The 17,959-nt window shown below is 41.7% G+C and overlaps 1 protein-coding gene across 2 annotated transcripts in view; it reads right to left on the bottom strand.

Moving 5' to 3' along the window:
- The window catches only part of MAN1A1 (mannosidase alpha class 1A member 1), a 206,297-nt gene that overhangs the window by 113,750 nt on the left and 74,588 nt on the right, over positions 1 to 17,959 (bottom strand). For both annotated transcript variants that reach the window (XM_075862405.1, XM_075862404.1), the window contains exon 2: positions 16,708 to 16,804. In XM_075862405.1, coding sequence (XP_075718520.1) covers positions 16,708 to 16,804 — 97 coding nt within the window. The remainder of the gene's footprint in view (positions 1 to 16,707; positions 16,805 to 17,959) is intronic.

The raw sequence follows: 17,959 nt of genomic DNA, 5'->3' as shown, positions 1-17,959 counted from the left end.
GACAGCCTAGCCTATGGCCCCTTAGTGAATGCTGTGAAAAGGCATATTGGTGGTCACTAAGGGGTTAAAGCCTTATCAACGGTTGGCTTTTCATGGCCGTTTTGCATCAGTCTCCAAATTTTCATACATTTCCAGGTTTTTTAACCCCTTCAGGACCCAGCTATTTAGATTTTCACTTAAATTTTTTTCTCTCCACCTTCCAAAAGCCATAACATTATATTGACGGAAAAATCATATGAAAACTTGATTTTTGCAGGACGAGTTGGAGTTTTTCATGGTACCATTTATTGTATCATATAATGTATTGGGAAACTGGGAAAAGATTATTTGTGGGGTGGAATAGGGGAAAAAAAACAGTGATTCCTCAATTTTTGAGGGGTTTCGTTTTTACAGCTTTCATCATACAATAAAAACGGCATGTGAACTTTATTCTACCAGTCAATATGATTACGGTGATACCAAATTTATATAGTTTTTATGTTTTACTACTTTTACAAGGAAGCAACGAATTGTTAAAAATAAAATTAGCGTTTTGATGCCACATTCTGACAGCCATAACTTTTTTTTATTTTTCCATCGATTGACCGGCATTTGGGCTTATTTTTTGTGGGGCGAGTTGTAGTTTCTATTGTTACCATTTTGGGCTACATGAGACTTAAAGAGGCTCTGTCACCACATTATAAGTGCCCCATCTCCTACATAATTTGATCGGCCCTGTAATGTAGATTACAGAAATGTTTTTTAATTAGAAAAACGATCATTTTTGACGGAGTTCTGACCCATTTTAGATTTATGCTAATGACTTTCTTAATGCCCAACTGGGCGTGTTTTTACTTTTTGACCAAGTGGGTATTGTGGAGAGAAGCGTATGACGCTGACCAATCAGCGTCATACACTTCTCTCCATTCATGTACTCCGCACATAGTGATCTCGCGAAATCATGATGTGCTGTCACTCACATTAACTTAACTGAAGTGTCGAGAGTGAATAGACATAACCTCCAGCCAGGACGCGATGTCTATTCACAATCCCGACACTTCGGTAACGTTTGTGTGGGACTTAATGACAGCAAGAGATCACGCTGTAAGGTGTCATTTACAGCATCATACACTTCACTCCACAACACCCACTTGGTCAAAAAGTAAACACGCCCAGTTGGGCATTAAGAAAGTCGTTAGCATAAATCTAAAATAGGTCATAACTCCGTCAAAAATGATTGTTTTTCTAAATAAAAAACACTGCTGTAATCTACATTACAGCATCAATCACATTATGTAGAAGATAGGCCACTTAAAATGTGGTGACAGTGCCTCTTTAAGTTCATTTTTTGTGAAATATGAAGTGACCAAAAAAACTGATTCTGGCTTTCTAAATTTTTTTTATTTTTACGCCATTCACCGTGCGCATTAAATAATGCTATAGTGTAATAGTTCAGACTTTTACGGACGCAGCGATACCAATTTTGTAGGTTTTTTACATGACTTCAGGAGGGAAAAATAAATAAATCATTTTTTATCACACAATTCATTAGTCCTACTAGGGGAGTTGAACCAGCGATCATTAGATCGCAGGTACAATACACTGCAATACTAATGTATTGCAGTATATTGTAATTTTTACAGGGTCCTGTTAAGCCGTGGTAGAGCACGGCTTAACAGAAGATTAAGAAAGGCAGACCTGGGGGCCTTCATTAGGCCCCTGGGCTGCTATGACAACCATTGGCAACTCCCGATCGCTTTGCTCGGGGGCCGATGAGCTGTTGTAACGTCTTAGATGCTGCGATCGTGCTTGATCTCAGCAACTGAGGGGTTAAACAGCGAGATTGCTGTTCCTGGCTGTTAGTACCAGGTGTTAACTGTAAAACACAGTTGATACCCGCTGGGTATGGAGCGAACTCAGCGGGTGAGCACGCTCCGAACATTACCTCCCCCACCACGACGCAATAGTACGTTGTGGCGCGGGAAGAGGTTAATGGCAGTTTGACATCAGTTTTTCATGGCTGTTAAAAAAAACAACTATTTAATGTGTGTGATTTTTTGGGGAAACACCACAATGCCCATGTAGATAGCGCTAGTGTCACCTCTAGATAGTACCCATGTAGATAGCGCCGCACATACCCACCCCTGTAGGTAAAGCCACAACCAAACCCTGTAGGTAGCGGCCCAACCCACCCCTGTAGGTAGCGTAGCCACCCCTTCCCCTGTAGATAGCGCCAATTTTGGAGCATGGTGTCACATTTTAAGACATCCCCTTTTTTGCTAGACCACACCCATTTTCAGATAAGTCAGATAAAGCTTGGTCTTGCAAAGCAGCTGTGCACCATTCACGTGAAGAAAGCAGCCATGCTTTTTTAATGTCCTATAACCCCTTGGGGAGCTGCACAGCAAGTGTTCTCAGTACCAGCTGATTTCATCACTTGGGGCATCCTGTGGACTCCCTCTTTCAGTGTCAAGTCTTCCAGACCTGGAGTCACTCTTTCCATTGGTTGTCCTCTCTGGCTAACAGAGGAGTCTTCTAAGCAGAGAAATCTCCCCTCTAATGTCTATATAGTTTAATAGGGCAAATGGAAAGTGGCTGCTTGGATGAAAGAACCTATCATTATAAAAATGTGCCTCAGATACATGGTAACATAGTATATAAGGCTGAAAAACAAGAAAAAAAACCACAAAATAAAAAACACGACATGTCCATCCAGTTCGGACTATTCTCCTGCAATGTTGATCCAGAGAAAGGAAAAAAGCCCCATGAGTAAGAAGCCAGGTCTTAACCAAATGCATGTTGGTGTCTGCTTATCAGGTCATAGAAAACGGGATCAATTTTGTTCAAGATTACTGGCAATTCTTACTGTTACAAGGGCAGGTTAAAATGCCAGATCTCAGCAGGATGCAGACAAGCCACAATGTTGTATGGGGAACGTGGAACAGGTGCAAAATACTGCTGAACAGACACACACCTACCATTGAGGAGTGGGGTGACTGCTTAATATTAAAAGTACAGAAACACAACAGCCTCTGTATGGCCGCAATTGTTTTTACCACAAATTGGCACGATTTTCATATCAGTATTTACGCCTTGGGACCCCCACTGATCACAAAAACAGGGGTCCCAAGCCCCAGACGTTCCTCCTTAATGCAAAACGGCAGTAGAGTCGCGTATGAGCATGCACGGTGCCGCTCCAAAGTCTATGGAACTGACGGAGACAGCAGGGTACAGTGCTGGGCTGTTTACATCAGTCCCATAGACATTGAATGGAGTGACAGGAAGAATGTTCATTGAAGCTTCTCCTCACTGCGATTGGTTGCAGTGGGGAGAAACGAGAGGCTCGGGACACACGGTCTAGTTATCGGTGGGGGTTCCACCAACCAGACACATCACTTATATTGTCGATAGGTGATAAGTGTTCATTCTAGGAATATCCCTTTGTGTTCCCGCTCGTTTTTTCCAGGTAACTGATGTTTACATAGACATTATGATTGAAAAGTATTTTGAAACGACAAATTGTCAGCGCACATTTTAGCCACAACGCTAAAACTGAACAAAAACATTGGTTCTTGCACATCAGAATAAGTAGATACACTCACGCTTACGCCTTTTGTTTTTAAATCAAAAGGAAAACCGGATGTCAGTACAAGAGGGGAAACTTTAAAAAAATAAATAAAAAAAAGAACGAACGAACAATTGTAATACTAAGCAGCCAGCCCCCCCTGAATGATTTTTCGCCGGTGCTCCCTCCCCATACATAATATTGTAGCTTGGGCGTCCATATTATTTCAGCTTTTGGTGAGTGAATGGAAGTATTCATTATTTTCATCTAGCTGGTGAAAAACTTAACAGGTCCTCTATGTAGCTGCTGGGTTAATATAATGTAGGAGTTTAGTTAAGCACTATGGAATCCAAGACAGGAGAAAAAATTGTGTTCCTACAGTGCTTAGCGGTGACGATTGCCAACCGATCAGCTGAACGAGCAGAAATTGTGCACGGATTCCAAATTCGAGTGACTTATGCCTCCCAATACCACCTACGAGAAAAGGGCTTGTACTAGCTTCAAAAAGGAAAACAGGTGCTGTCTAACTATTAAAATACCTCCTAAATGACAGCAACACTCAAAATTATAAATTCAATGAAAAACTTTATATTGTTACATATAAATAGATAAAAATACATGAAAACATAAGAATACCATATTCAATCATATACGGTACATATACAAAATGGAAAGGGCAAGTGCAAGTGTAAGCCACGTAAGTATACTAGGACTGGAGTGAAGTAGAATGTTCATAATACATACAATAAGCCAAATACCTAGATACAGGAGAAGTGGAACATACAGACCAAAGGGGTAACACACAACGACATGTTTCCCCATTCTGGGGGTCTCCCATTATGCCTTCCATTGCTGTCAATACAAAATCTGCGCCGTATGAAGAACAGCACAGATTTTTCCGCTGTGGATTATCAAATCCACTTTCCAAGAAAAAAACCGACATGTCATTTCTTGACACAAATTAGCCAAATTGTATGGGGCGGGTCCGCTGTGGAAATCCAAGGGTAAAAAGTCAATGGGTGCGTGAATATCACGCGCACCACACGGAAGCACTTGCGCGTGATTCGCGCAACAGCAGTAAAACTATGAATGAAAACAGAAAAGCACCACGTGCTTTTCTGTTTGCAAACATTCAGTGTGTCATAATGATGGCGGCTGCGCGAAAATCACGCAGCCACGCATCCTATGGTGATGACACACGGAGCGGTTAAGTGCCTTTTGCACACACAAAACGCACACGCTCGTGTAAATCCAGCCTAAGACTGGACAACCCTTTAAGGCATATGAAGATTTACCCAATGCCAAACTCAACCTGAAAATGGCACAATTCTTAACCCGTTAGTGACCGCCCCATAGTGTTTCTACGTCGGTCACTAACGGGCCTTATTCCGATGCAATAGACTTTTTACGTTGCGGCATCGGAATAAGTAAACAGAGCAGGGAGCTGTCAAATCTCCCTGCTCTCAGCTGCCAGAGGCAGCTGAGGGCTGGGAGCGTCCCTGCTCTACCATGTGAGATCGATATTAGTATCGATCTCACCCGTTTAACCCTTCAGATGCGGTGCTCAATAGTGTGCACCGCATCTGTGTGGTTTTGGAGAGAGGGAGGGAGCTCCCTCTCATCCCACTGACAGCCGGCGATAAGATCGCCCAGTGTGTGTCTCCGATGGCAGCCGGGGGCCTAATAAAGGCCCCCAGGTCTGCCTGTAGTGAATGCCTGCTAGGTTGTGCCGGAGGCATGACCTAGCAGATGCCTGTCCGTTCTAAAACGGACAGGCAGTAATACACTGCAATACAAAAATTGCAGCGTATTATAATAGCGATCGGAGAATCGCATATTCTAGTCCCCTAGTGGGACTACCGTAGTAAAAAAGTTTAATAAAAAAGTTAATTTAAAAAAAAAAGTGAAAAAAAAATAAAAAAAAACACTTTTCCCCTTACAAACTGCTTTACTATTAAAAAAAACAAAATAAAGTAAAAAAGTTACGCATATTTGGTATCGCCGCGTCCGTAACGACCCCGACTATAAATCTATTACTGGTACCAACAAAAACGACAAGTCTTCCCGCAAAAAAAAAAAATCCCTCATACAACTGCATCGGCGGAACAATAAAAAAAAAAGTTATGGCTCTTCAAATAAATATGAAGACACAAAAACAAATAATTTTGACAAAAAAGCGTTTTTACTGTGTTAAAGTAGTAAAACATACAAAATCTATACAAGTATCGTTGCAATCGTAACAACCCGCTGAATAAAGTTAGCGTTATTTATACCACACGGTAAACTGCGTAGATTTAGGATGCGAAAGAGTGTCGAAATTTCAGGTTTTTTTCTATTCCCCCCCAAAAAAAAGTGTTAATAAAAGTTAATCAATAAATATGTACCTCAAAATGGTGCTATTAAAAAATACAACTCGTCCCGCAAAAAAACAAGACCTTATACAGCTATGTCGACGCAAAAAGAAAAAAAAGTTATAGCACTTGGAATGAGACGATTGAAAACCCTAAAAAAAATGGCTTGGTCATTAAGGTTTAAAATAGGCTGGTCATTAAGGGGTTAAATCAATATGTCTTTGTTTAAAAAGAAAGCCAGTGCATGCCAAGAGGCATAAAAGGTACCAACTGTACTTCCACCTTTAGTGCATGCATCGTCAGTATCGGCTTGGCAGTTCTATTTGTTATAATGGGCAAATAAAAAACAGCAATTCAGAAAAGAAAATGATGAATCCACAGATGGAAAAGAACGCAAAGTAATGGAGGAAATACAGGTGTTGATAAAATTCACAGAAACACATCAAGTTTTTATAAGCAAAACTTTCCATTTGCCTCTATACCAGTCCTAAAAGCAGTGCTCTCATATGAGAGCTACTGTATTTCTGAAGCATTTGTGTGGAAAGAAAAGAAAATTCAGTGTTAGAATTTTTATTTAAACCATTACATACGGTATGCATTTCTTTAAGCTCTCGACCATAGTTCTCAACCTGTTCTTATTTAAAGAAGCACTCCCAAGCTTTTTTTCTGTTTATAGATAGGGTGATCGATGCATGCAGTGTACTTTCTTTTCTAATTTTTACCTTTGTCCTCTTTCATTGTGTAATTGCCCCCGTACCGTTCCGTATCCTGCACCACGTGACCTGTTCTTGAATTAATGGCCGAACCGGAAACCAGTTTGAAAGAACGTCAGGCAGATCTGAACTACATTGCCACGACGCTCAGAGCCCGCTACCTTCCCATGCCCCACCCCCAGTGCCTATTTAGATAGCGCCACATACACCCCACCCAGTAGATAGACACACACATCCCCCCTCCTGTAGTTACCGCCATTAGGGCTCCCTATGGGAGCGTAATCTCCAGCCAGAGCTCGGGCAACGCAATGGCTGGGGATTCCACTCGCATAGGGAGCCCTAATGGCGGTAACTACAGGAGGGAGAGTACTACCTGCAGGGCGGGGCGTGTGGTGCTATCTACGTGGGGGAGGGTGCCAATTACAGGGGGGGGTGATCTGTGGCACCATCTTCAGGGGGGTATGATCCTAACTACAGCGGACACTTACTGTTTTTTGATGGGGGTTGATGGGCTTCTGTGTAATGTAGGACTTTCAGTCACAGCCCTGGAAAAACAGGAGGAACTCCGCAAGACATGCCTCTAGTGGTCTCTCCTCTGTACGAGGCATTATGGGAGTTGTAGGAAGGGGAGACTTGCGTGGGGACGCAAGTTTCATGATGGAGCAGCCATATTTAGACCAAAAAAAAAAAAACCTGTGCGGGTTTGGGGGGGAATTATGGAATTTCTATAGCCAACAGTATTAGTGGAATGGACGGATCCTGGACAATGCAATCCACACGGGATCTTAATCACATCAGGTGGATTCTTCTATGGTATTGGTCGTTTTGTCAGGAATTTCTTCACCTATTTGGCAGTTGTTAACTTAGCAACAGCCAGGCATTGGGGCTCGTGTTGCTGGGGAGGGATTGGCAGTCTGACCAGTAACAGGTAGGTAATTGGGTGTTGTATCTCATGTGACCTACCGGTTTGTGTATTTATGAGAAGGTCGGAGGGCTGTGGGGATATCAGCTCCTAACCTTTGGGATGTTTGGATCTTTGTTCCCCCTCCCTCATACACAACAGCTCTATTGGACTGCTAGAGCCCTTGATAATGCAGAATTACTATACAGAAAAGGCTTCATGCACATCTGCGCCAGGGTCCCGTTCCGACGTTCCGTTGGCTACACTGTTTATTCCGTCAAAACGACGGAACCCTTGCACAACTGAGACAAACGGAAGCCGTTAGCATCGGATCTGTCACCATTAAAATCAATGGTGATGGAAACGGAAACCTATGGTTTCCGTTTGTGTCAGTCAGGGCTCCATTCCAACGGAAAGCTGAGACGTTCCGTCGGAACGGAGCCCTGGCGCAGATGTGAACAAAGCCCAACACTATATATGAATCTCCCCAGTTACTCCATGATATCTGGGGGAGGGGGGTTGTGCACCATCACTTCCTGGAGACAGTTTCTCGGATAATTAACAATTATTCTTTTCAGCTGCCATAAAGCACACACACCCTGCTGAGTGGTCTATAAGTGATAATACAGGAAGAAATGTGGGTTTCCAATACAGCAACTGTTCATGTGACACAAATTAATTGGGATGTCCGTGTCTCATGATGTTCTGCTATATGAATTATTCCCGATAGGGGAGACAAATTACAAGTATTTGTAACCAAGTGATTTTATACACAGTTGAATTGTCTTTGCCAATTGTAGGACCTACTCGATCTAATCTAGCTCCATAGCATTAAAGTGGGTGAATAAAAAAAAACTATATATTTTATTAATTTATATAGCGCCAATGTATTGAGCAGCGTTCAAAATCTATATTCCAAATTAAACAGTATGTTTTTGGAGTGTGGAAGGAAACCGGAGTATCCGGGGAAACCCACGCAAACCTAGGGAGACCATACAAACTTCATGCAGATGTCTTCCTTTGTTGAAATTTTACCAAGTACCCAGTGATGCAAGGCAATAGTGCTAACCACTGCACCACCACGCTGCCCATACACCAATGATCGGAATGATGCTCTATAGCCCGGATAGCAAGACTCCCAGCTACAAAAAGAGAGAAATATGCCGAGAGCACAAGGTTTTCTTGTTTTATTAGTTCTTCAGGTCTTTTAAGGCAGTCCATCATTTCGGGCAATGTGAGCGAACATTTGTTCCACATTATTACGCTGTGCTGATTTGCTTGACGGCAGTAATAACATTAATTTATTGGAAGGCAACCATTGCAGGCAGTGTTCTTACAGCTAAATGGTACAAGTTTAAAACCCTATTGAAATTACCAGAACATGAACAAACACGACTCTATAAAGTTAAGAATAAGAGCAAATTGGTAAATCATTAAACTGGACACGAATACTGAGCCGTTTACATACTCTAAACGACAATAAAGCCATGGCAAAGTGATTTTATTACAGTTATAAAGACAGAAAATGTATAAAAATTAACCCTTTTTACAGTGCTGCGATCTCAGTCTTGTTTTAAAGCGAAGGCTACGATCACACGAAAAATGGCCGTTTAATTTTATTAAATTTTTTTTTATTTTTTTAACGGCCGCCGGACGGCCGTTTTTAGAGCAATGAAGTTCTATGGGTGTATTCACAGGGCTGTTTTTTTAATGGGCCGTGAACACTGGCCATGTCTTCAGGTTTTTACGAACAGACGGCTCACGTAGAACTCAATGGATCAGTTTTTCAGGAATAAATCCTTGGAACGGCTGGTGGGAAAAAAAAAAAAAGATCCTAGTCGAGGACTCCCCGGACACAGCGCTACTTTGAGCACGGAGGCCATGGAAGCCCTTCACATTACGGTCCATATATGTACAGTTTTTCTAGGGTGCAGTCACATGTGGCATATTTGCCTTGTATTTCTGCAAAGTAAAAACACGCCTAAGAAAACCGTACAATGTCCAAAGGGAAGAATATTTTTAGGCTGCGGAAATACAAGGCAAATACGCAACGTGTGACTGCACTCTAAGTGTCCGCTCACACAGTTTTTTGACAGGGAAACCGCAGTGGAACCAGTGTCAAAGAAGAGTCCGAAATCGCCCCCACATTGATTTTAATTGAAGGCAGAGGTGTTTTTTTCTTGGGCGGCTTACTCTCAAGGTTTAGGGTAGGGCCGCACGGTGTGTTGACGCGGTTTTGTTGCGTTTGAAAACCGCATGCAGTCAACTGAATGGGTTTTTTGTCTCTGTAATGCTGTAGTTCTGTTGCGTTTTTAAAGGAAATAATTGATGGACATAGTTTTCACCCGTGTTGAAGTTTATTAGGTGCTTCCTGTATATAGTTCATTACAATGTATTGCAGAACAGTTAGTAAAAACGCAAGCAGTTCAGCAACAACTTTGGCAGCGCGGTCATTAACTGCATGCGGTCGGACATTATGAAGATGCAGTTAACTGCACAAAAAACACATTGTAATATAATAGCAGCCGTCTGTCCAGAACCAAAATGTCACCATTGACTTCTATTGAAAAATTACTTACTGCAGTGTAAAGACGCAACATAAACGCACCGTGATCGCACCGTGTGGCCTTACCCATAGGCTGAATGTGCTTGCTCAAGCACCTGGAACTGATCACCTTTGGTAAAGTAGGTTATCTGCTTAATGAATCGCACTGAACAGATGTTTTTATGAAATCTAATTAATCTGGCGGATTACACACCGCAGACAAACCTGAATATGATGAATGAAATCCGTGTACAGAGCAAGGACAGATCTATTCACTTCATCTTTAACATGCGCGGTATGCAGAACGCACGATTCTCTACAATTATTAGCAAGCAACAAAAATGCTTCAAGTGCAATAAAAAACACTTTACAAACAACATTTCAAAGTGGACAGTCAGGAACCCAAGGTGACAGAGTCAAAACGCAAAAGGAAGGAACAAGCATTAGGTAACAATGTTCTAAAATAAATAACACATTACAGCTCGGAAATTTAGCGTTTAAAAACAGCTTGACTGCAGGGAACAAGAGAAAATGGGGGAAAAAAAAAACACTATTTCTAGTTATAAGGAACACAAAAAATAGAAAAAGTTCATCTCCAGTTTTCCTTTATCATTCGTACTAGGTTTTAGTGTTCCTCGAAGATCAGTACTCTGTTTAAAGTTCTAGATAGGTTACATTTAGAGACATTAAAAGGGTAATTTTGCTTTAAGAATTTTACTGTTTCAACCTACAGAAAAGCTTACGCAATTTGGAGTTACTCCATGTACCAATCGACTTTCCCATAAATAATGACCTTCAAAATCCATCTGGTTGTCTTAGGAGACACTTCTACTGCGAATGTCTGACAGCAGTGTAAGAATCACCCAAATGCTCCCAAGAGAAACCAGAAGAATTCTGAATTCGCATTTAAAATGTGAAATAAGAAAAACCCCAAGAAAATACTAGTACAAGCATGTTCTTTAGTGTTGATTAAAAGTGCATTGGGTTTTCCAAATGCTATGGTGCCCACTGCATTGCTAATAAAATACCCTCTCATTATGCGCACTTTGCCATCATACACCATCACACATTTTACAGAGTGGTTTTAGGGAGTAAGCGAATTAAAGGGGGTTCTCCGGGCATTTTAGATTGATGGCCTATCCTCCCCGCACAGCCGTCCATCAGCTGACTGAAGGGGTTGCGGCGTTCTTCAGTGTTTACCAGGCACTGTACCGTACGCGTCCGTAAATACTGTGCCTGGGATTGCAGCTCAGTCTTATTCAATTAAACGCCCCGGTACCATGAATCAGTTGATCGACGAAGGAGCTGGGTTTCAAACCCCCACCGATCTGACATTGATGACTTATCCTAAGGATAGGCCATCAACATAAAATGCGCCCCATGCCTCAGATCTCCTTACACGGACTCCTTTCGGTAAGTTGGAATTTACTATTTATTTTCCTAGATTGACATCGGGAGGTTTCGAATACTAAACCTCAGCAGCATAACGGCATGCTGGCGGTTTAATGGCTCCAAACCTACTGACAGGTTCCCTTTAATACTCAAACTGCTTGGAGGTCTAGGGGTTAACACCCAATATTTCTGGTGATTTAGGATGGTAAAGGAGTTATTGGTAATGGCATTATCTGGGTGGGCTGGGGTAGTAAATAGATTAAGGTGTTTTTATTTGATTTCATATAAATATAGCTAAAATTCTGTAATTATTATTTTACATGGATTGGACCGCAGAGCTGGACAGAATTGTAACGCAAATGTAAATATACACTAAGTTATGTCCGATTACTAAGTCCTTAATAAGGTTTTTTTTTTTTTTATTTAAACCCTTAACGCTCCATGATGTACATGTACGTCACGGAATGCCTGAAAATTGTACCTAAACTTTAAGGTGACTTCAGAATCAGCTGTCCTATGTATGTACTTGAGGAATAACACTATTTCTTCCATTATATGACTTGTATATGGCATTTTTTTTATCTGCTTTTCCCTCTGCAGGTTCACACTTTAAAGGAACAGTGTCACGAAAAAAAATTTTTTTACATCACTTTGATTTTAGTGTTTTATTAAAAACTTTTATATTTATTTGTGTGTTTGTGTTTTACTTTTTTTTATTTTGTAACTTTTTCTTCCCTATGGGGGCTGCCATTTTTTTTTCTATTTCTGTATGTGTCGATTAACGACACATACAGACATGGAATACGGCACATACAGTCCCATAGTGAATGCGAACGGGGCCCGTTCCATTCACTATGCTGTACGCCGTCGGTGTGGGAACGGCGCATGCGCCGCTCCCACACAGTCCAAGTTGAACTGTGCGCCGTCCGGCGCCATTTTCCTGTAGACCGGAAGTCACGGCCGGACAGTAAGATTACTACTTCCGGTCGCGGCTTTCGGACTTGTGCACTTGGAGCGGCGGTAGCACACGGAGCGGACGGACCGGAGGCGACTGGAGCAGGTAAGTTATTTCTATGTATGTTCGTGTTTTACTGTGTGTTTACTAGTGTATGTTAACCTACTACACTGTGTCTTAGCTCAAAAAATGGCGACACAGTGTAGGAGGTTTGACCGTTCAATCCCCTCGTTTCTCCCGGCACTAGCCAGGATAAAGGAGGGGGGATTCTGAGAGCTCACTAGAGCGAGTGAGTTTTCCCAAATTTTGCAGCATAAAGCAATGTGGTTGCTTTACCACATGCAATGCTGCAATTTTGGGAATTGCTCCATCTAGTGACCAGCACTGGGAAGTGTTATAAATTAGAATCTAAATTATAATATTTCCTGACTAGTGAAAAAAAGTAAAAAATTAGAACAATGTTTAATCAATTTGACACTAACTGTTCAATTAAAAAAAAAAACAAAAAACCTCGCAACACATTCCCTTTAACTCAGTTTTCCATGAGCTAGTGGGTGGAGTCTAAATCATTGTCTCCCATACACTGCACAAAGAGAGCAGAGAACATCCTGCTCCCCAATCTCTAAGAATACGTCAGAACAGTCCTCTGCACCGCTCGTGGACTTCGCCATGCATCAGATGGCTCGACAAAAGCCCAGTAATATTGATCCAACAGAATATTTGCCACTGCAGCGGCAGTGTCACTGTGCATCTATCTCTGCCTCTCTCTGCTCCCTTCTCCCCTCTCAATAGACTTTTACGGGCAGCTTTAACCTGATCCTTGAGTGAGCCGATATGCCGTCTCGTCTTAGTGACTAAATTAACAGTAAATTCAGAGTCAGTAAACATTAAAGCTAGAATCTCATGTTGCAGATAAGTGTTTTTTGCTACGAATCGCAGCAAAAAAACACGTTTGAACCACATAGTGAAATCCTAGACTTCGAGGGGTCGGGGGCGGGAGAAGAAGAAGCCTGATAAGTGGAGAAAGGCTTTTTTTCTTTTAAAGATATAATGCAAAGTTTTTTTTCGATTCGCTTGATTTACACAGTGTTTGTTGAACAGTTAGTAACCATTTAAGTAAAAAGGGTATTGCTTTCACACAAAATTATGACATATTGCGATTAGTGGGGTTCGACTGCTGGGATTCCACAATCCTGAGTTTAAAGAGGCCGCAAGTGAGCTATTCAACTAAGGCCGCAGGCACGCAGCATAAAGGCTGTATAGTGGCACACAGTCACGTACAGGACTCAGTGTGCCACTGTACAATGATTCGTCGGGTGACGTATTTACGGAGCAATGTTTCTAGGGGAGAAAAGCTCTGCTCATATGCCGTGTGCTTGAGGCCTTGTGGGTATATAGAATTGTTTTTATAATGCAATTCCCTAGAATAATGTTAAGTGGCTTCAAGGACAGGCTACAGTGTAGAGATACTGCAAAGTCTGTTTTGGCAGCATTGACACAATGTCTATGAAGGAGACAGGGGCCTTGCACATTCCATGAAGTTATTAATAATCATTCATTTAAATGCAATAACCATGGTTTTAATTAGATATGATGTGAACCTGAATATAAAAAAAGATTTTAAAGACTTTTTTTTTTTTTTTTTTACACTGGTAAATGTGTACTCTTTCTTAAAGGAAAAATAGAAGTTGTGTTCCAAGTTAGGAACCTCAGGGCAAAGGAACGGTAAATATGAAGAGACATCTGCAAACAGTGATCACTTCCCGTTAGGTCAATGAAATGTGCAATTCAGTGAGTGCTTAAGTAACATGGCTTTCCAGAACACGGACAGATGAATGTTCTATATTATAGGAGGAGAAAAAGCACGTTTACATATCTCTGCAGAAGCCGTCAACTCTATTGTAGAAGGTAATTCGATCTCTTACCAACTAATAAAAGGTTACGGCACACGTAAACTGCATATATTTTTATTTCCTTGCCTAGTTCGAGAATAAAAACTTTCACACACAATATTTCACTATCTGGAAATATACAAGTTTGAGAGATACTGTACTTTGCTGACTTTTATATATATTTTTAAATCAACCAAAATGTGTAACTAATTGTGGCAAAATTGGCTGCACCTAGAAACCAATCTAGTTTTCCTTCTAAAACGGGCCAAAAACATGAGATTTTTGTGGTTTTGTTGCAGCTTGTGTGGTCTTTTGGCCTATCCGTCCTGGAGCCTGAATGGAAATCCAGCCGAAAAATCGTATCAAATTGTGGTGCAGTTTTTCGGGCAGAGTGTCCGCTGCGGAAAACAGCGGTCCAAAACACTACTTGCCCCAGTCTCAGTAGTCATGGCAACACGTCCCTCTGTGGTCTGCGCAGCCCAGACTGGGTTTACACATCACGGTCAAAATGAATTTTTTTTGCTGTGATTTTCACAAAGTCATTCCAGTTTGTAAAAATCAGGCCAAAATCCCAAAATTGACCCACTATATGTGAACCCAGCCTAATTAGAACGTTAGCGAGTGATTTACAAGAGATTTTCACGTTACTCTATGGATGAAAATAGCAGCTACTGCCTATTAAAATTGCACCGAAATCCCATCATGTAGAGATGTAAAAAAAAGAAAGAAATCCTCTAGGGACTCACTTGACTGGAGTGTTTTTAAAGAGATTTTAAAAAAACTCAATGCATTTCAATGGACCAAGATTTCAGAGCATTTTTTTGTATTAAGCAATAGTCTAGGTGTATATCCTCCTATATTCTGCTGAACATAGGTGGCACTATGTCATCCACCAACCTCTCCTAGCTATGCCAATGCTAAACATGCTCAAGTTTAGTAGTGAATCATGGGAGAATGGAGTGTACGATACATCATAATTTTAGGCTGTATCCTTTTAGGATCGTCTCATCTCTCTAAACCAGAAGTCCGTACAGAAGGTAAACCATAAACGTATGATATATTTTAGTTCAACATTACTAGATAGGAAGCGTTTTGTTCAAGCCCTAAAAACTACCACCAAAGAAAGAGTTGTCAGATGCTCTTTACAATCTATCTCCAGCCAAAGATTATATCCTCCTGAATGCAATGCTGAAGATTCCTTATATGCGGAATCCAGAGGGCACCAGATCGGTCACCATTGAAAATCAATGGTGATGGAAACGGGAACCTCTGGTGTCAGTTTATGTCTGTTCAGGGTCCCGTTCTGAAGGAAAGTTCAGACGGAACTTCATAACGGGACCCCAACGCAGATGTGAACAGAGCCTTAATTGGCCTCATTCAAACAGTGCCGTTTTTGTGCAGGTTTTGAAGCCACAACCAGGAGTAGATCGTAAAGGGAGGTGAAGTATAAAGAAACAAACATTCTACTTCTTTTTTGAATCCACTATTAGTTGTGATTTCAAAGACTGCACCAAAACACCATTGTGTGAATATACCTCTACTCTTCTAATCTCAGCAGTTTGTGATCTAGACTTCTCCAGCCCTTTTTTTTCTGGGGCAGGAAGTAGCTGACTAGGAGATACTATTGCAAGTCATATTAGATGTCCCAGGGCTACCTCCCCGGTCACCCAGAAGGTCCTCCCCTAGCACTCTCTCAGGTCTACTTGGAAATGAAAACTCTCTTATCTCGCTCACTGTTGAAGGATATGCTTGATTACATATATGCCTGTAGAGCAGAGGTCTGCAACCTGCTGGGAGTTGTAGTTTTGCAACAGGTGGAGAGACAAAGGTTGCAGACCATTGCTGTAAAGTGTGATCCGACATCACTGGTAAAATGCATATGTGAACAGAATGTTACACATATAAATCAGAAAACAGTATAAATAAATGGTGTTCCTTTATTCTCTAGGCCATTTTAAACATGCTTTTCACAGGTTTTCAATACTTGTGTATCTTAACCTGTACAAAAGGTGAAGTGCCCTTAGGCCTCATGCACACGACCGTGTTTTTGCGTCCGCAATTCCCCCGCAAATCCACGGGAGAATTGCGGACCCATTCTTTTCTATGGGGCCGTGCACACGACCGTAGTTTTTGCGGTCCGTGCACGGCCCGGGAACCCGGACCGCAGAAAGTACGGACATGTCCTATTATGGTCCGGAGTTGCGGTCCGGGCTCATTGAAAACAATGGCCCGGCCATGTGCATGTGCGGGCGGCTTGCGGCTGACAGTCCGCTGACAGTCCGCAGCCGGCCGACACGAAAATCACGGGCGTGCACACGGCTACGGTCGGGCTACGGTCGTGTGCATGAGGCCTTACAGTTACCGCTGCGGCATTCTGCAAATGTTGCGTTAACTATAAAGTGGAAATTACTTACCAAATAAATTACTTGAATGCCCTTGTTTTTGAATAGGTTTCAGCTCATTTAATCCCCATGCATATCGCTTATAATTATCCCAGGCAAATTTCATCATCTGTATAGGGAAAAAGGGAAATGAAGTTAAAAAAAAATATGGAAAGATTTTTATTTTAGGATATGTTGCTGTACAAAGACTCAGTATAGATTCATTATCCTGCAGAATTTCAGATTAGGAAATAATGACAATACTATGACTGCAACTTTTAACACTACAGGAAACCATTTTTGTTTTAGGCCTCAAGAGGCTGTTCAGCAGCACACAATCCCCCGCGGCTCTCATTGTATGTGTCAGAGATAATCTCCCCTAGTCAATGGGTTCCCTTTTACTGCCAAATCCAACTCTGTTGTACAGTACCGTAACAGGGACCTACAGTATATCTACATAATTAGTTGAGCAACTTTAGAAGTATACAAGTCTACCGACCCTTTACATTGTTTTAGATCATGTTGAGGCCTTGTGCTAAAACAAAAATTCAAGTTTTTCCCCATCACCCTGCACTCAACACCCTATAATGACAAAGTAAAAACAAAATGTTAGTAATATTTGCTAACTTATTGAAAAGGAAAAACTAAAATATTGCATTAACGTAAGTATTCAGACCCTGTACTCATCACTGCCAAAGGTGCTTCAACTAAGTACTAACAGCCTCCAGTCTTCTTGGGTATGATGCCACAAGGTTTGCGGACATGGATATGGGGATTTTCTGTTATTTTTCCCTGCAGATCCTCTGAAGCTCTGTCAGGTTGGATGGGGACCGTCGGTGGACATCCATTTTCAGGTCCCTCCAGAGATGTTCGATAGGGTTCAAGTCAGAGCTCTGGCTGGGCTACTCAAGTACATTCACAGAGTTGTCCCTAAGCCACTCCTGTGTTGTATTGGCTGTGTGCTTAGGGTCATTGTCTTACTGGAAGGTGAACCTTCGGCCAAGATCAGGTCTCTGTACTTTGCTCCATTCAGCTTTCCCTCAACCCTAACCAGTCTTCCTGTCCCAGACGCTGAAAAACACCCCCACAGCATAATGCTGCCACCGCCATGCTTCACTGTAGGGACGGTATTGGGCAGGTGATGAGCAGTGCCTGGTTTCCTTCAGACACGGCGATTAGAATTGGTTAAAAAAAGTACTAGCATTTATTCTCTCAAAGTTAAATCTAGAAAAAAAACCTCAAAATTAGTCAGGCATTTTTGTCTGCCGCCCGAATACTATTGTCC

This window comes from Rhinoderma darwinii, chromosome 4 (genome assembly GCF_050947455.1).
Source record: "Rhinoderma darwinii isolate aRhiDar2 chromosome 4, aRhiDar2.hap1, whole genome shotgun sequence".
In the NCBI taxonomy this organism is placed as follows: Eukaryota; Metazoa; Chordata; class Amphibia; order Anura; family Rhinodermatidae; genus Rhinoderma; species Rhinoderma darwinii.
Note: the sequence above shows the minus strand (reverse complement) of the source record. Positions and strands in the feature narration are given on the sequence as shown.